Below are 20338 nucleotides of genomic sequence, written 5' to 3'. Positions count from 1 at the left end.
ATTCATAAACACTTAAAATAGCCTGTTTAACCTCTGCATAATCTCTTGACCCCTCATCTGACAGTGCTGCAAATACCTCACTAGCTCTGCCTAACAGCTTAGTCTGAACTAAGAATTACCCACAAGTTCTCTGACCACTCCATCTGCCTAGCCAATTTTTCAAATGAAATAAAGAAAGCTTCACATCTTTCTCATCAAAATGTGGCAATATTTTAACATATTTGTATACATCACTACCTTCTGTCTTGATCTCCATCCTGTTAACTTGAAATTGCTGACTAAATTGCAAGTTCTGAAGTTCAAATTCTGTGTGGGTGTGGACTCTCTCTCTCTCTCTGTAACTCTCTCTCTCTCTGTATCTCTCTCTATCCATCTATCTATCTCTCTCTCTATCCATCTTTCTCTCTCTGTATCTATTTCTCTCTCGCTGTATCTATCTATCTCTCTCTGTATCACTTTCTGTCTGAATCTCTCTCTGTATCTATCTCTCTCTCTGTATCTCTCTCTCACTCTGTATCTCTCTCTTTCTGTATCTATCTCTCTCTGTATCTATCTATCTATCTCTCTCTCCATATCTATCTCTCTTTGTATCTCTCTATCTCTCTCTCTCTGTATCTATCAATCTCTCTCTCTCTCTGTATCTCTCTCTCTCTCTCTCTGTATCTCTCTATCTCTCTCTGTATCTCTCTATCTCTCTCTGTATCTCTCTCTCTCTCTGTATCTCTCTATCTCTCTCTGTATCTCTCTATCTCTCTCTGTATCTCTCTATCTCTCTCTGTATCTCTCTATCTCTCTCTGTATCTATCTCTCTCTGTGTATCTATCTCTCTCTCTCTGTATCTCTCTCTCTGTATCTATCTCTCACTCTGTATCTCTCTCTCACTCTGTATCTATTCTCACTCTGTATCTATCTGTATCTCTCTCTCTCTCGGTATCTCTCTCTCTCGGTATCTCTCTCTCTCGGTATTTCTCTCTCGGTACCTCTCTCTCTGTATCTCTCTCTCTCTGTGTATCTCCCTCTCTCTCTGTATCTCTCTCTCTCTCTGTATCTATGTCTCTCTCTGTATCTATCACTCTCTCTCTGTATCTATGTCTCTCTCTGTATCTATCACTCTCTCTCTGTATCTCTCTCTCTATGTATGTATCTGTCTCTCTCTCTGTATCTCTCTCTGTATCTCTCTATCTCTCTGTATCTCTCTATCTATCTCTCTGTATCTCTCTATTTATTTCTCTCTTTCTATCTCTCTCTCTCTCTATCTCTCTCTCACTGTATCTCTCTCTCTGTGTATCTCTCTATCTGTCTATCTCTCTATCTATCTCTCTCTCTGTATCTCTCTATCTATCTCTCTCTCTGTATCTATCTCTGTCTCTCTGTATCTCTCTCTCTCTCTCTCTCTCTCCCTCTGGCTCTCTCTCTCTCTTTGTATCTCTCTCTGTATCTCTCTCTCTCTCTCTGGCTCTGTCTCTCTCTCTGTATCTATCTCTCTCTCTCTGTATCTATCTCTCTCTCTCTGTATCTCTCTCTCTCTCTCTCTGGCTCTGTCTCTCTCTCTGTATCTATCTCTCTCTCTCTCTATCTATCTCTCTCTCTGTATCTATTTCTCTCTCTCTTTATCAATCTCGCTCTCTCTGTGTATCTATCTCTCTCTGTATCTCTTTCTCTGTATCTCTATCTCTCTCTGTATCTATCGCTCTCTCTCTATGTCTCTCTGTATCTATATCTCTCTCTCTCTCTGTGTATCTATCTCTCTGTATCTATCTGTCTCTCTCTGTATCTCTCTCTATCTATCTATCGCGCTCTCTTTGTATCGCTCTCTCTGTATCACTCTCTCTCTGTATCACTCTCTCTCTCTGTATCACTCTCTCTCTCTCTGTATCACTCTCTCTCTCTATATCTATCTCTCTCTCTGTATCTCTCTCTCTGTACCTATCTCTCCCTCTCTCTGTGTATCTATCTATCTCTCTCTCTATCTGTCTATCTCTCTCTCTGTATCTATCTATCTATCTCTCTTTCTCTGTACCTCTCTCTCTGTATCTCTCTCTCTCTCTCTGTATCTCTCTCTCTCTCTCTCTCTGTGAATCTGTCTCTCTCTGTGAATCTGTCTCTCTCTCTCTCTGTGAGTCTGTCTCTCTCTCTCTGTACCTCTGTCTGTCTGTCTGTCTCTCTCTCTCTCTCTCTCTCTGTGTGGTCTCTCTCTCTCTGTGTGGTCTCTCTCTGTGTCTATCGCTCTCCCTTTGCTCAGCTAAGAACCTTCTCTCTCTTTCCTTATCTTCTCTCTCTTTTGCTTCTCTCTCTCTCGCGCTCTCTCTCTCTCTCTCTCTCTCTCTCTCTCTCTCTCTGTATCTATCTCTTTCTCTCTCTCTCTTTCTCTTTCTCTTCTCTCATGGCTCTTCTTTTCCCTTTCTTTATCTTCTTACTCCATTTTCCTCAATTTCAATTTAAGTTTATTTAACTCTACTGCACTTATCTGTTTTTCTGATACATCTAAATGTTTGACTAACTCCATTACAATTTCAGCTTTCCTTTTGCCTATGGTGAGATCTAATTCTAACCTAGCTACTAATTCTAAAAGTATGGCCTTTCACTGTCGTTCTAACCTTTCTTGGGAATCATCTTCAAACCCCAGAACCTCTTTAGCAATCTTAAGAGCTATTTCTCACACTTTTAATTTAACCAACCAAGAGTAACCAAAATTAAACAACTTATTTCACCCATGCTTTATTTAAAGATCTAGGACACTAATCAGCAAGTTTTAAATCTGCTGGGATCTTTCATACTCCAAATCTGTTCAAATCTGTCCACATCTCAGACTGGATTCTGTCCAAACCACAGATCCGAGCCCCCAAACTGTTGCAACATTGAGGTGAACCCTTATGTTAATTAAACTAAACACCCAGAAATACTCACCTCTCCTGGTAGAACTCCCAAATTCCACTACTTAAAGAAAATAATATTAATTTGTTCTTTAACTCTGAAAGTGTTGTCAAAACAGCAACCACCTCAGGTATTCATTTCACAGCCAAATCTTACGTATTTTCAATTTTCCAGTACACTCTTGAGATTGCTAACTAGTCATATGACAAGTGCTTGTAAGCTCTCAGTGCAGAACAGCATTTACTCTCTCTTAAAGGTACAGTAAACACTTTCAACTTCATAACAGTATATATTTGGCTTCTTGCACATGCAAATGAACCACACTGTTGGGCCGAATGACAATCTTAAATTGATTTCCTGTGTAATTCTTAGAGTCTGGGATTATTTACTAGAATTTGTTCAATGGCAGAATCACATCTAATGTTGGACACTATGTTCTCTGTTTGCAATGATGGGATGGTTGCCCACAACCAGCCTGCTGTCTGCTGTGAACTGTTACTTGATATGGTCTGACAGTCATTACTGCATATTGCCTCCATACCTCACATCCTATTAGTCGTAAAACTCAAAAACCACATTTCTCATTTGTGTGGTAAACAGAACATCCTTTTGGCTTGAATGTTATTGTCCAGTTAATGGAGAACATCACTTATGCATTTACTGAAATGTAGGAGCATGAATTGGCAAGCTTCAAATGTTTCTCAAATGTTTGAGGCCACTTTTCCTTCCAGCGATTTGACTTCATATAATATATTAGCAACAGCTACATTAATGTACTCAGAGCTGACTCTGGTTTTGAGAAACAGAATACATACACAAGAACATCCACTAAATTAAGATGGGAAGGCTCAGCCTGCTGAGATAAAAAAAACAAGTAATACATTACGATGAATGTGTACCTTTTTTATTTGCGAGCAGGAAGCAGATACCTGTCTCAGTCAAGTCCACAACTGAGTGAACACAACAGAATGACAAGTGATCCCTCCGGTTTCACCTGAAGTCACTCATCTTACGATTGTATGAAATGTTTGTTGTATACAGAACTGTCACACCCATGTACTCAATAACATTTCAGTTCACTATTACTGAGACTGCTGTTGGGGTTAGAGTTCATGGCTAAATTAAGTGCTGTAGTATTATAAAGTATGATAAGTTAATAGAAAGTGATGGGTAACCTGGATACAATGACATCTCCCATAGATCTGTACAAGTGCAATGTATTCAAGGATGGTTCTAGAAAAAAAATGTAGAGAACGAAGATGTGCATTTTGCATATTATGTTAAAAATCCACCTTTCTGTTTAACACAGTTACTCCATCTTTAAAACCAGTAATTTATTTCTATTTTCCACCAGCTTCATTTCATTCACAATGAAGTTCCAGAAGCACAGCAACTCATTGACAACCTTTTGAATGACTGTCTTCGAAAGACAATAGAAGCCAAGGAGTCTTTGGACAAAATACAACAAGATATGATAAATGCTGAAAGGGTAACTGATGGAAAATCCACAGATTTTACTAGGTACAACATCTTTTAACAAAATAAGTACTTCAGATGAAGTCTAGTTCATTCTGTCTACCCTGTAAGTTATACCATCGCTCAGGGAGTTTCTGCTCATTTTACCCTTTTCATTTTCACACAGCACAGGGGATTACAGGTTAGACATTGGCCTGGATGTTCACCAAGTCTGGGATTCCTTCCAGAATTCCCAATTTTATGTCTGTTCCCTTCACAAAATGCATGTTGACTCTTGTCTGATCTCCTTCAACTTAGCCAGATGCTCTGCCATAATATCTCTAATATAATTTCCTACGTTTTCACTCTGACCTAAGTTAAGTAACTCACCTATAGAAGGCGAAAGGACTGTGGATGCTGTCAATCAGAAACAAAAACAGAACTTGCTGGAAAAGCTCAGCAGGTCTGGCAGCATTTGTGAAGAGTAATCAGCGTTAATGTTTCATGTCTGGTGACTGTTCCTCAGCCCCTCGTTGAATCAAAGGAGTTTTGGAAATTTGAAATTAATGCATCACTTATCTCATTATCTGCTTTTTAAGAAGTTCTCCAAGAACCACACTGCAGGTCTTTTTATTCATGAGAATGATTTTCCTGGTTTCTCCCTCACTTACCATTATGCCAACTACCAACTTAATTAATCTTCACTTCCTTATTTTCTATTATTAAGACTCCACTTTCTAGACTGTCAGTGCTCTCTTTGCTCTCTCTTTTCTTTAGTAACATGTTAAATATAATATTTCTCACTAGCTTTTCCCCATGCACTTTAATTCTATGATCATATTCGGTTGATGTCAATGGTTCAGAGCTAATTGACATATTTTGCAGGGATCAGATTCCAGAGGAATTCCTGAGTTTGGAAGAAGCCCAAGTTGATCTTTGGGAAGCAGAAATTCTGCTGGAAGTATTAAGTACAATCAGGTCTGGATGTATTAATGATCAACTGAACTTTATTATCGCAGGTAAGATACTTACATTTGAATGAATAGAATTATTTAACAAGATTACCTATTGTACTATTCATTTTAAATCCCTCTGAATAATTACTTTAAAACTGTTAAACTCCTTTTAGATTTTTTTCTACACTTAGAGTCATAGAGATGTATAGCACAGAAACAGACCATTTAGTCCAAATCATTTATGCCTCCTATTGTTTCTCTTGTGTTCTTTCAAAACTAGAGGTACAGCTCTGTTATTTCATCCACCCAGACAGATTCCACTGTCCCTTTATGACAGCATCCAACTTTTTCTTTCTGATTTTCCTGCAATAGCCTCCATTACGCCTGCCAAAGAAACTATTCCTAAATTTACTGGATCGATGCATCCTAGCATTCTTATCTGTGGTAAAACCTTCTATGAGTCTGTTCTCTCCAAAGGTGACTCAAAGATACAACATTGACCAAGCTGATTTGAATTCTGAAGATTAGAAATAGACTGAAACTGAGAGGGGGTGATCTAACCTGAAGAAGTAACCTGTATGACTTCATGCTCACTAATCGATGATGTAGATAGATCTGTCGTGATGTTACTGGGAAGGAGTGACCACTAGATAGTCTGAACTCTGTACTGAGTTCACCCCTGGAATCAGCAAATTTGTTTCCTAGGAGCATCAGCAGACCATGTAGTCTTTTGGAAATGCTCCACCATTCAAAACGAGCATGATTGATCAATGCCATTTACCCACCCCATCCCCATAACCCCATTTTCCATTGATAATCAGAAATCTGTCAATCTCTACCTTAAACATACTCAAAGACTGAGCTTCTATTGGGCCCTGTGATAGAGAATTTGAAAGGTTCACAACCCTCTGAGAGTGCAAATTCTTCTCATATCGGAAATCAATGGTCTTCCCTTATTTTTAAATTGCCCCCCTGGTTCCAGACTTACCAAGCAAGTGAACCATCTTACACATATCCAACCCATCTATCCCTTTAAGTAGTTTGTATGTTTCAACAAGATCACTTCTGAAGGGAAGGGACAAGAAGTTTGGTAGGGATGTGAGGGCATGTATTTTCACACAGAGGATGGTGGGGAATCTGAAACTCGTGGCCCAGAATGGTATTAGTTGCAGAAACCCCCATAACATTTAAGACTTATTTAAATGTGCACTTACATTGTCAAGGTATTCAAGGCTATTGGCCAAGTTCTGGAAAATGAGATTAGAATAGATAGGTGGCTGCTTTTGACTGGTTCAAACTAGATGAACTGGTATCGGCCATATTCAGTGCCTCTATGACTATAACTCATTCTTCCACTATAATCTGTAGATCCTGACATCAATCCTTTCACTAAGTCTTCCTGTCTACCCTCTCTATGCCCCTCATAATTGTATACATCTCTGTCATAGTTCCTTCAGTCTCCTCTGCTCCAAGGAAATCAATCCCAGTCTGTCCAAACTCTTTTCATAACTAAAACTCTCCAGTCCAGGAAACATTCTGGTTAATCTCCTCTGCACCCTCTCCAGCTGAATCACATCCTTCCTATCATGTGGATTCCAGAACTGTACACAATGCTCTCTAGTCTTTGTCTAACCAACTCTTTTTATGCAGCTCCAGGGTAACCTCCCTGCTCTTAAAATCTATGCCTTAGCCGATAAAGACAAATATCCCATATGCCTACTTAGCCATTTTACCTACCTGTCCTGCCTCGTTAAGGAACCAATGAAAATGCATGTCAATGATCCTCTGATCATCAAAATGTATTCACTTGCTTTGTTTATCTTGCCCAATGGTCATCTTGAACAAGAGAGAATCTAACCATCTCCCCATCACTGAATACCTCACTACAGTATCCCAGGAGCTGCCTTTGACCAAAAATGAAATGTCAGTAGCAAGGCAAATGCATGGAATTCTGTAGTGAGTAGCTTACTCCTTACTTCCCAAAGTTAGTCCACTTTTTGCAACACTCATTTCAGGAAAGTGATGGATTACACTGTATTGTCTGGATGAGTGTACCTCCAACAGCACTGAAAAAGCTGAGGTTCATCCTCGCCTCCTTGATCAGCAACTTACTTGCACCATCTTCAAATTCATTCCCACAACACCAGTTCACAGTGGCCATGTACCACATATAAGGTGCACTTCAGCAATTTTCTAAGCCTCACTCAATAGTACCTTCCAAACCCCCAACCTCTACTACCTCTCAGGTCAAGGGAAGCAGATTCACTGGAACACCGCCACTTCCAGGTTCCCCTCAGAGTCCTACACCATCCAGACTTGAAACGATATCACTATTTCTTAACTATCTCAAGGCCAAAAGCCTGGAGCTCCCTTCTGAACCATACACTGAATGTACCTATCCCAAACAGACTGCAGAATTTCAAGTTAACAGTTCACCAATACCTTCTTAAGAGTCAGTCAATTTAGGCAATAAATGCTGGCCTAGCCAGTGAACTCAATATGAATGAAATTGTTTGCTTATCACAGGCAGTGTTGGAGATGAGAAACTGGCAGCAGGGCACATGAGCAGATGATACTTCCATCTTATACCATAGTCTCTTTTTCCATTCACCTTATGATCACATAGAATCCACAGTGGGATTATCTTTCACTTCAAGCAGTCTGGCATTCCCATGTCCTCAAGCTGTGAGCTGTCCTTTTGTAAATGATGCTCACAGAGGCAATTTCTTACTTGACCTCCTCCAGAAATATCTTTGATGCCCCATAACTCTTACATCTAGCTTCATTAGCTTGAACTCAGCCCAAAGCCAAGCTAATGACTTGAACAGGAAAATATAGCTCATTGTGTTGGCTAACAGTGAATAATGAGACCTGACATTTTAAAACAAAAGCTAAGCTTTGGAATGGTAAGAATGCAGAACAAACATGTGTTGAATATAACATACAATATTTATTGGCTTTTAGTTGCCTTTCTTTTGCTCTGTGCCTAACATGCATATTTTTCTGGCAGAAAATCTAATCAGGCTTTCAATGCAGAGAAAAAGCATGTTTTTTTTTGCTTGAATTCATTTAAAATGGTGGGTTTTGCTTTCAGCTTGGGTAATTCATGCTGAAGTGTTACTACTATTTTTTCATTCAACTCAATAGAAGCCCTCCATCTTTATTAATTACATTAAGTCATGTTCATAAAGTTACAGCAATTTCAATAATTCTTTTTTAAATGATGTGTTTAAAAGGTTCTCAAAAAATACAAGAGCCAAAGTTCGGGCTTGATTTGGGTCGAGAGAAAATTAAACAACCGTTTGCTGCTGATATCAACATTAGTCATGGACAGGTGAGTAAAAAATACACTATTGCTTAAAGAAAGCAGCATTTTATTAGAAAAGTGATTTTTGTTTGTGTCGATCCTTGTGAAATTTGTTAGGTTTGAAAATGGAACATTTCAACTTACTTCAGTGTCAAGTACCCCTCATAAACAAAATATTTAAGTACAGCTTAAGTTTCACTTCATCACTTCATCTTAGAGTTATAGAATCATAGAGTCATACAGCACAGAAACAGACCCTTCAGTCCAATTAATCCATGCCAAACATAATCCCAAACTAAACTAATCCCACCTCCCTGCACTTGGTCAAATCCCTCCAAACATTATTTGTTCATGTACTTATCGAAACATCTTTTCAACATTGTAACTGTACCTCTGCATTCATCACTTCCACTGTCAGCTCATTCCATGCCCGAACCACTCTCTACATTAAAAAAAATTGCACCTTTTTAAACTCTTTCTCTCTCTTTAAAAATATGCCCTCTAGTCTTGAAATCTCCCATGTTATGGAAAAGATACCTGCCATCCACCTTATCATGATTTTATAAGCCTCTAGAAGGTCACTTCTCTAACTCCTACACTCCAGTGAAAAAATGTCCCAGCTATCCAGCGTCTCCCCATAATTCAAAGCGTCCGTTACCAGCAACATCCTGATAAATCTCTTCTGAGCCCTCTCCATCTTAATAATATCCTTCCCATAATAGGACAATCAGAACTGGATAGAATACTCCAAGAGATGCCTCACCAACATCTTGTACAACCTCAACATACCGTTCCAATTTGTATACTCAAAGATTTGAGCAATAAAGGCAAGCTTGCTAAATGCTGCCTTAACCACCCTGAGTTTATGTGACACAAACATCAAAGAATTATGCACCTGAGCCCCTCGATCTGTGTTCCACAGTACTACCCAAGGTCCTATGTTTAATTGTCTAATGTGTGTATGCAACTACAGAAGTGTCCTGCATTCCTCAAGTCAGAACTTACTACCAGCTATATCATCTGAAAGTTGACTCACCAATTATTTTTGTAACCAGTCCAAGGGTGTTTCCAATTTGTGTATATTCCTTCTAACACATGCACAAAGCTTATATCTTTATTTCTACAATTCACAAGCACTGACTTATTGGCTTCAGATAGGCTTTTTTTAGTTCATTGACACAGCATTCATATTTCACAAGAAATAACGAAAGTTGGAAGATGACTTGAATGCAAAATCTGGGGACCAACTTGAAAGCAAGACTCCAACCTCCAAAAGTCTTTCCAGTCATTCACTCAGGCATAAGATTGGATGATGATACTACGTTCTGGCTACAGTTACACAAACATTAAAGCATTGCTGTAATATAGTTCATGTGGATGCTACAGCTATACCATAGAGGCATATTAAGAGGAGAATTGCTCCCTTTGCGATGCAGAGTGATCCCAACAGAGTGAGTTCTATTCCCACTCTGGCTGAAGTTACCATGAAGGACTCTCCTTCTCATCCTCTCCTATCAAGTGACCCTCAGAACAAACTACCATCAGTCATCTCTCTCTAATGAGACAGCTTCCCTGTGGTCTGGTAAGACTTTGGTGACTTTTATCAGGAAGGCACAATTGGCCAATGGACTGAGGTGTGGCACTTGGAGTTTAATTTAGATGAATGTGAGGACTTATACACTTACTGGCAAGGTCCTGAGGAGTGTTGCTGAAAAAAAGAGACCTTGAACTGCAGGTTCATAGTTCCTTAAAAGTGGAGTTGCAGGTAGATAGCATAGTGAAGAAAGCATTTGGTATGCTTTCCTTTATTGATCAGTGCTTGAGTATAGGAATTACGAGGTCATGTTGCAGCTATATAGGACATTGGTTAGGCCACTTTTGGAGTATTATTGTGTTCAGTTCTGGTCTCCTTCATATCGGAAGGATGTTGTGAAACTTGAAAGGGTTCATAAAAGGTTTACAAGGATATTGCCAGGGTTGGAGGATTTGAACTATAGGGAGAGGTTGAAAAGGCTGGAGTTGTTTTCCCTGGATCATGGAGGGATGAGGGGTATAAGGTAACTAGACAAGGTCTTTTCCCTGGGGTAGGGGAGTCCAGAACTAAAATGCATAGATTTAGGGTGAGAGGGGAAAAATTTAAAAGGGACCTAAGGGGCAACCTTTTCACGCAGAGGGTGGTACAAGTATGGAATGAGCTGCCAGAGGAAGGTGTCTGGATGGGTATATGAATAGGAAGGGTTTAGAGGGATATGGGCCAAGTGCTGGATAAATGGGACTAGATTATGTTAGGATATCTGGTGGGCATGGACAAGTTGGACCAAAGGGTCTGTTTCCATGCTGTACATCTCTGACTGTATGACTCTAAATAAAACATTTAAAGCAAAGAAAGTTTAGGGCATTGGAAAACAAAAATTAGATCATGGAATATCTTCACAGTAGTACTAAACTACTTATACTGAACATGGAAATGAATGTGTCAACTTGTGTTCCATTGTTCAAAAACTTATTGTTGCCTGACACAGAAACAATATATATATATTGAATGCTACTATGTAAGTGCTTAATGTAATAGGAACCAGCAGTTCAATTGAATAAAGTTCATAATTCAAAATGTTTTGATAATTAAAATTCAATTTTGCTTTATTTCACTGGTTGCAATTCACTGTCTTGTCTCTCCTGGTTATTCACTTATGTCCTCATCAAAGTAAGCAAAATAACTCTTGGCAAAACTCTGACCACAGTAACATTTTCTACTATATTTTCTAATTTTTGAGGGATCGATCTATGTTTGAAACATAGATTATTGAAGCAGAGAAAGGGGTCATGTGGTGAATCAACACCCAAAAATGAAACATAATTACAATAAATCAAGAGTAATTTAGCAGAGGAAAGGTAACGTCAGTAGCTGAGAAAGAATCTGGCCTAGCTGAACTGGAGTTGATGGGCAAAATGGTGTCTGAATAATGTGGGCATGCACAAAGTATATTCCCAAGAAATGGAAATGGATGGAAAACAAATATAGAACTCCCTGCATGCACGAACAGATTCGAAATGAAGATGAAGAAGAAAACTTGTGTCAAGTGAGCAATACAACCAAGAACAGGCTGAATATAGAAGAATCCAGTAGGAAATGAAAATGGAAATGAGAAAAACAAAGATAAAAAATGAGAAAAGACTGGCTACTAAAATAAAAGGGAGTCCCATAGATTTTCTATCGGAACGTAAATAATAAAAAATTAACACCATTTCTTTCCTTTTCTTTAACTGAACTTAAGAGGTTGAAGGATAATTTGGATGGAAGGACATTAGAGGAACAAAATTCAACACCAGCAGGATGGATGAGCAGTGCTAATAAGCTGCAGACTCTACAAGATGAGGTTGGTAAGCATTCTCTCACTTGAGCTTAATGATGATATCTGTACTTTAATCTTTGATGCATAACAGAATACTCAATGCATATTTTTCAATGATGTTTTATGAAAGCACTCATAATACAACAGAGATTGAGCAGATTGCAATGTGTTGACAATTTTATATCATTCAGTCAATGTTATAAGTGGGACTGAATGTAAATAATCTTTTAAATTGACTAACTGTGACTTAATCCATGGGTTAGAATGCAGAGTTTCCTTCCAGTTGCAGCACATTTCCAAAAAGTACTTTTCATGCCCAACGCACAATATTAAAAGCAGAATTGTCTAATGGACACATGCTTCTGGTGCATAATTGCTAAAGTAGTACAGGGTGTAATGTTCAATTTCACATTTAAATGCTTTGGTTAGTAATTTTATGATGCAAGCCTAAGAAAGCCTAATGCCACAGTAGAGGTTTTCATTAATTTCTCATTTGGGACCAAATGATATCAGGACCTGAAAGGTTTGGCTGCTCAATGGAACACCCAGATGCCCCACTTTGTGTTCTGCCCTTGAATATTTTCCAAAGTGCCAATGAAAGCCAATCCCCCAAACCTACTCACCCCAACTGGTGAAGCAATTATTTGCATTGTGGATTCATTGGAAGCTTTAATATGATAGTTCTTTTAATGTTCATGGAGGTGACCTGTTGGTTTTTATACCAGTTGTGTGGAAGTGGAAACCATGCATTGGAGATGGGAAGTGTTGAAAAAGTAAGTGAAATGCTTTTGACTTTTTTACCATTCACCATTTAATGCTGTAACATGAACTGAATCTCTTTTTTTAAGGTGGATCATGACAATGCTGTGATTGAAAGATGTAACTAACCCTGAAAAAACTTTTGCCAGATTGTTACTTATACAAACATACAGATGTCAAATAAAATAATTAGCACTGCAAATGTGGAAAAGTCTTCTGATGAATTAAAATTGTTCAGAATAAAATGGTAGAATTTTAATGTGTGAAAAAGTAGCCTGGAATAATAACAATGTCTAATTGTTTCAAATTCGCACTTTCTGTTTTTGTATTTGGCCTGAATATCTGTTGCAACTGTAGTTCTGAAGTCTGTTTGTTCATTGGGGAGTTTTTTATCAGCTTTTTATCAGCTACTGACTGTAATAATGTAGTGTGTTCATGACATGTATAGTGGATAAGGATGCAGGGACAGTCTGAAGGGTAATTTAGGGTTTCAATTGGTCAGAAAGTTTAACTCTGAATAGAGAAGCTGCTGACTGCATCAGAAAAATACAGCCAAGAGTGTTTTTGGAAATGAATGTGGCCCTATGAACCTATCACTTACTTCCATTCCTACTTCAGGGATGTAGGTCCATCACCAAATCACTTAGGGCCTGAACTGCCAAACAAAATTCCAACAGTCTCGAGACAGAGATGGAGAAAGGGAGCAGGAACATGATGTGAGATTAGATCCATCTCCCACAAGAAATTCTGGCTGTAGGGTGACATATTACATACCACAATTTCAACATAATGAAGGCAATTTGTTTTATGAAGAGATTAAAAAGGGTATGTGAGAGCAAGTAAGTTATTTAATGAATAACTTTAAATAAAAGAATGTAAACAGGAGAAATGTTTTTAGGAAGTCTGCAATTAAGCATCACTAGTCTGCAAAGAGAGAAAGTTGACATTTTCATCGGAAAGTGGCCTTTCCTGTATCAATAACATGCAAATATTCGGCGTTTAATGTACAATCCAAGATCTGTCTCTTGAAGACATCTGTCGAAATTTCAGTTCTTGTGGAAGAAGTCAGACATCCAATGTTAGAGGTGTCCACTGCTTACTGACTTGCACATATGAGAAATGTTTTCACATTGAGAATACATTTCACTCTGCGCTAAATGGATTAGGTGCAAATCAAATCTAGTATCTCAAAACAGGGCATCTATGAGGAACTTTGGGCCTTTAGCAGCAGCAGAATTGGATTCAACTACAAGCTGTAACCTGATGGTTTGGCATGTCCACTGTTCTAAACCTATCATTGTGCCGGGTGAATAACTTTGGTTCAATGAAACGTACAGGAAGACATGTGAAGAACAGCACCAGACATGCCTAAAAATTCGAGACAAAAATGAAAATTGCTGAACAAGCTCAGCACGTCTGGCAGCATCTGTGAAGACAAATCAGAGATAATGTTTCAGGTTGAGTAACTCTCCCACAGAGCCATTCTGATGAAGGGTCAGTTGACCCGAAACATTATCTCTGAACTGTCTGCACAGATGCTGCCAGACCTGTTGAGCTTTTCCAGCAATTTCTATTTTTGCTTCTAATTCACTGCATCTGCAGTTCTTTCTGTTTTTATTAAGCCTAAAAATTAGATGTAAATCTGAAAAACCTAAAAAAAAGGACTGTTTGCATGCAGAAACAACATGCAATAAACTAACATAGGCAATCCCACAACCAGCAAATTGGATCCAAGCTCTGCAGTCTAGTCACATCCGGTCTAGTAAAATGGTGAATGTTTATGCAATGGTGTGGAGGAAGAGAATCCATAAATATCTCCCTACTCAATCATGAGGGAGCCCAGTACATCATTGCAAAAGACAAGGCTAATGTCGTTGCAACCATTTTCAGCCAGACGTGCCAAGTGGATGAACCATACTGTCTTCTCCTGAGGTCCAATCATCATTGATGCCAGATTTCAGCCAACTCGACTCACTCCACAGATATGATTTGTAATGCAAAGTGACTTGTCAGTATTTCTGGAGCCCTAGATTCTTAAAACTTATGTATGGGTAAGAGAGTGAGTTCCGAGAGACCTAATGGGAATTTCTTTGCATTGGAAAAGTTTTACAAATAGAGGGATTAAACACTGAAGAACATTACCCTGTTCTGTTAGAAGGATCTGGAATTGTTTCATTTTTGCTCACGTGAAGGCTTTTAGGTTTAATACACTGATGAAGTAGACTATGTGCATTTGTTGTAAGAGCTGGACAATGTTCAGGTTGTAAGTAAATTCACATCACAGTGCCAAGACAGAATCTAATAATTTCCCTATGATATTCAACAGAATTACCATCACTGAATCTCCCATGATGATCATTCTGGGGAGTTACCATTGACCAGAAAAGAACTGCACCAGCTATAGAAATGACTACTGATTACTAGATCAAACAGGGAATTATGCAGCATGTAACTTACCACCTATCTCCCCAAAATCTGACCACTATCTATAAGGCACAAGCCAGGACTGTGATGGAATGCTTTCCACTTTTCAGCTCCAGAATATTTGAGAGCTTGATACCAGTCAGGATAAAGTATCTCAGTTTGGCAACTCATCCACCACATTAAACATGCACTCCCTCCACCAAGCAGCAGCGTGTGTCATATGTATGATGCAGAAACTCACAAAGTCTCACAGACAGTTGGCTGAGGGGAGAATCAAACCCAGGCCCCTGGTACTGTGAGGCAGCTGTACTAACCATCATGTCCCCCTCAATAGCATCCTTTAAAACCATGACCTCTACTAATTACAAAGATAAGGACAGCTGATTCACAGCAACACAACCACCTGCAAGTTCCTCATGCTAGTCTGACTTGAAATTATATAACTGTTTCTTCAATGTTGCTGGATGACAATTTCTGAAACTTCCTTCATAACAGCATTATGTTGTACCGATGCCACCTGGTCTGCAACAGTTGCAGAAATCAGTTCACCACCATTTTCTCAAATACAAATGGAGATAGGAAAGTAAACGCTGACCCACCCAGCAATGCTCACATCCTGCAAATGAATAAATTTAATAAATTATGTTCTCTCGTCAAAATTCTGGAAAACTGAATCCTTTATTATCGTCACCAAAAGGTGATCAATTCATCACTGGTATATAGATTTAATTTTTAAAAATATTCTTTTTGTTGTAAACAATGAAGATCTCTTCACCATCATCCATTTTTGTTTTCTGTGCAGTTGGAACAGCTGAAGTTGGAAAATAAAAATCTGGTGAAGAATTTGAATACTGAGAAGACTCTAAGAAAGAAATACTGCAATATGGTGGAGGATTTGAAAGGTGTGGCTGAGCATTAGGCGTAGATGAAATTCATGTCAGATTTGACAACTCTCAGTTTGTTCAGAATTAATATTGCTTTCTGCAAAATACAAAGGAAGAGCAGGCAAAATAAACATCACCATTGATTCACTAGGTCAAGTGTGACTTATCTGTGATCTCATATCTGAGGTACATCACCTGAATGAGATGTAATAAATATGTACTCATTGACCATTTATCATTTCTTACCAAAGTCCCAATACTTAAAATATTTTCAGTGATTTGGTCATAATGTCATAACTATTAATTCATCAGTGTAGACATCATTGCATAACAGCACAATACCATTGCTATTCATTCTGAGAGCTGCTTCACTAATGTTCTTTAATGAAGGAAATCTAGAATTCTTACCTAGTCTGGCCTATATGTGACACAGTAATGTTGTTGACTCTGTGCCGCCCTCTGCGCTTCTCAAGCAAGCTTCTCAGTTCAAGGGTATGGCTGGGCAACAAATGCCAGGCTTGTTAGTGACATTCGCATTCCTCAAAGGATTTTTTAAAAATAAAAGATCAGCAAACAAACTGAATGAAATCAGAATGTCATAAAAAATTATATCAATAACATTTTAGTGATTTAGGCAACAATTGCAAACATTTTCTCATCTCCTGACATCCATTAACTTCTTGTTCACTTCTATTCAATTTTCAGCTTATGGATTATTTATGCCCTCTGTTCATAGCTGACCAAGAACCACTGTTGATAATAATGACGGTCTTGTGAACAGACATACTTTCCACTCTTCTCCAGAATACCCTGGCCAAAAACCAAACAGGCAAGATCACAGTGCGGATTTTGCACAATGTAAGGGCTCTACATGGGTTCAATTCTTTGTTTCCTGATTGCTGAATGAAATCTGGCAATTGCTTGCTTGATCTATGGAAATGCTATTGTAGCAGCACTCAGAGTTACCACAGATCCCAGAATAAATTCACAGAGATCATTATTGGTGACAAATGTAGCAAGTAATTTTATGCAGTAAAAGGATTACACTAGAGTTGAAAATAGTGAAACTGTGCTTGCATGTACCACTTTCCATTATACAGGAAAAATCCACGTCTTCTGTCGTACACGACCTTTGAGTAAATCTGAGCTAACTCATGGAAGCCAGTGTATTGTCCAATCTCCTGATGAGTATACGGTGACCATCAAAAGTAGCCATGGAGTGAAGGAGTTCCAATTTGATCAAGTATTTGACGGTTCCACATCACAGGAAGAATCCTTCAGAGATACAAATAGGTTGGTTTTAATTATTAATCAAAATTTCAGAAAGTTGTCCTCAGAGAGGTTGCAGTCTATTAAACATAACATAGGAGCAAAATACTGTGGATGCTGGAATCTGCTCTGATGAAGAGTAATCTCGACTCAAAACTTTAGCTTGCTATCTCTCCACGGATGTTGGACAATAGGCAACCAACTAAGTAAGTTCTATTGTCTGTGCTGAACTGCTCTCCCATTATCACACACTTTAACACGTTCCTCACTTTTACAAAAACTGCTTCACCTTATCCTTTTCATGCAGGTACGAGCCGAACGCAGAAAACCACCAACACAAAAGACATCAGGCTCTACTTTCACCTCCTGAGGAGAAAGCCAATAAAGCCTCAGATTATGTCATGGCACTTTTGCGATTTATTTGGAAGAGTTGCTCCACTGATCATATGACAAACGCATACTATACAGTGAAAGTGTGTCATGCATACTGAACCTTTTGCTTCCCAGGAGAGTTATCATTGCATATTCGAGAATCCTGCATAATACTTACAGGCGAGGTGGAGAGGGATTCAGGTCCATTCCCCCACTGCACCCTTCGATGTCTCACAAGAATTGTGTTCACTGTTGCCTCCAGACTTCTCTAAATGTTGCCGTGATTACTTCTGCTTCATGGAACTCTACGTTTGATTTGCAAGCACTAATAACATAGTATCCATTGCTTATGACTAGCGTTTTCACCCCACATACTTGTACACTACATACATGAATGGTGATATGATTGCAAATGATGTGTGCCTGCATTCTGCAAGTGGATTATTTATACCTTTGCCCTTTCATTGTCCTCCCAGCGAGCAAAGGTACCCATCAAACTGACACTGACTCCACAATCCTAGGCATTCTCTCAAGTATTTTCCAGTTGCACATCACTTCTAGGCATCGGAAAGTGATGGCAGGGAATGCAGTATGGAATATACACAATCAGTACTAGGCTCAGCTACTGCAGTTCAGTAATGCCTAATGTTATGTGCCACTTTCTGTTGGTGGTGACTGCCCATAACATTCCCTCCCACAGCATTCCATACTCAGCTATTTATGGACCCTAGCACCGTCTGGTCTCCACCTCCCATCAACGGATAGCCCTGAGTAATAACTGACAAGCATCGTGTCCACTCTGCTTGCAGGTCCCAATTGATGATTCACTATTCTCCTGACTGCTTGCACTGGACCTGCATAGCTGAACATGGCCTACTTCCTACTCTGCAGTGAGGCGGGACCCTTCACCATGACTGTCCTTAGTGGACAACTGACCCTGGAATGTGGGCAGACACTCACACTGAGTACCCGGACCAGGACCCCTGCCTGACAGCAGCTCCCTTGACTTGACTGAGGCCAACTCCCCACAGACAATTGAACATGGCTATTTGGTTGCAGCACAGGCAGTGTTTAGCACACAGGCGCATGATGTAGGTGTGCGATTGGTATAGCACAGTGTAACACACACTGGACTGATTACAGTTGACATGCAGTCTGGCTCAGTGTCTGTGCTAAACAGCAATTCAGACTCTGGCTAATAAACCAGCATACTAAAAAGCAATGCAGGACAAGGCTTTGAGAATCCAACTAGATGCTAGGTGAGTCCTAAGAGAACAAGCTAGCAGCTCTCAGGTGCAACCCAGTCCAGTCTATCAGCTGGGCGTCTGCTCTTATGTGCAATGTGTCGTTGTTGAAGCATTTCAATGGTAGCTCCCTATGCAGCATTAAGACATAGCATTTTAGGCAAGTGCGTTGGAGATGTACTATGATGGCACAGAGACAGTGGAATGCTATAGACACCCCTGCTGTGGACAAGAGGTATGTGCAACTGCTACCTGGAAGCATACCCATAAACATTAGTGCTGGGTATCCAAGATAATTGTCCAGAGGAGCAAGTAGCAAGCTGGAATTACGAGGTTCCTGCTTGGATTTTCACGTCAGGAAGTCTTGGCGTCCAATTTCTAACCACTTTGTGATACAATAGGAGGTTGTTATTAATAAGGTGAGGTTTGCAGTTAATGAGAATGTTAACCCCCATTATAATCGCCATTAGTGGATCTCTCACCACACCCTAGTGAGAATCTCATCCTGATGTCTGGACCTCTTTGGGAAAATGTAACTGATTGCCCTGATGTCACGAAAGACGTCACTGGACTTCTCAAACAATTCTCCTAGATTTTGCTCTGTAGCCCATGTCTCTCAAGGCTCCATCAGGTTCCACGCTCAGGTTTCAGTCACATGACTGGGGTTCCTGGATGAGTCACTGTATGAAAGGGTTGCCTTTACATCTGGTCAAAGCCTTTGTGTGCTATAGAAGATACCTATGGGGGCTATTATCAATATTGCAGAGAGTTTTAATGGTTTCCTCTTAAAACAAACCTGGCTGGGGAGATGCAATATCTGTGGCTTCTTCATGGAGTTTGATTAGAACACCTATATAACGCAGGGGGATGTGCCATTCCCAGACGTGTATGAGATGGTTTTTAATCACTGGAATTTTTTTTGGAATGCATATTCTGTACACAATAACCTTCTACAGTTCAGCAGTCTGCAACACAGAAAGAAAGAACACAGTTTTAAGATTGAACAAATTTTGGGCGTCTGTTCATGCTTTCTGAGCATAACATAATTTTGGAGTCACCAGCACAGTGGCAATTTTGTCATGATATAAAGCTAATGAAAAAAGTACGCTACAAGACTGAACAGAACAAGTCACGGAAGGATTTGAATTGACTTGGGATATGACAAAATTCAATGCAAAGGATTGAAAAGTGATTCACTTGGAGACAAAATGTACAGAAATAGTCCATTATTTAGAAAAGGGAAAAAAAATTCTGAAGTTCCTTAATGGCAATTAATTGAAAATGCCATAAAAATGCTTGGTGATAGTGAGTAACAAAAGATAAAATTTTGGGATATAAAGAAGATGAATAGTAAGCCTAAAGTAAGGGATTCTGCCCACTCATAGATCATTGATACGCAAGAATTGGGATAACTGTACATAGCTTGGTCACCAGTGTGTAA

The 20338-nt window shown here is 39.3% G+C and overlaps 1 protein-coding gene across 1 annotated transcript in view; it reads left to right on the top strand.

Moving 5' to 3' along the window:
- The window catches only part of LOC140492353 (uncharacterized), a 46057-nt gene that overhangs the window by 8754 nt on the left and 16965 nt on the right, over positions 1–20338 (top strand). The window contains exons 2-7 of the mRNA XM_072591275.1: positions 4229–4395; positions 5215–5348; positions 8522–8619; positions 11868–11969; positions 15931–16030; positions 17113–17305. Of these exons, the coding sequence (XP_072447376.1) occupies positions 4229–4395; positions 5215–5348; positions 8522–8619; positions 11868–11969; positions 15931–16030; positions 17113–17305 (794 nt within the window). The remainder of the gene's footprint in view (positions 1–4228; positions 4396–5214; positions 5349–8521; positions 8620–11867; positions 11970–15930; positions 16031–17112; positions 17306–20338) is intronic.

Source organism: Chiloscyllium punctatum, chromosome 2 (genome assembly GCF_047496795.1).
Source record: "Chiloscyllium punctatum isolate Juve2018m chromosome 2, sChiPun1.3, whole genome shotgun sequence".
Taxonomy (NCBI): Eukaryota; Metazoa; Chordata; class Chondrichthyes; order Orectolobiformes; family Hemiscylliidae; genus Chiloscyllium; species Chiloscyllium punctatum.
This window is presented reverse-complemented; position numbering and strand designations above follow the sequence as displayed.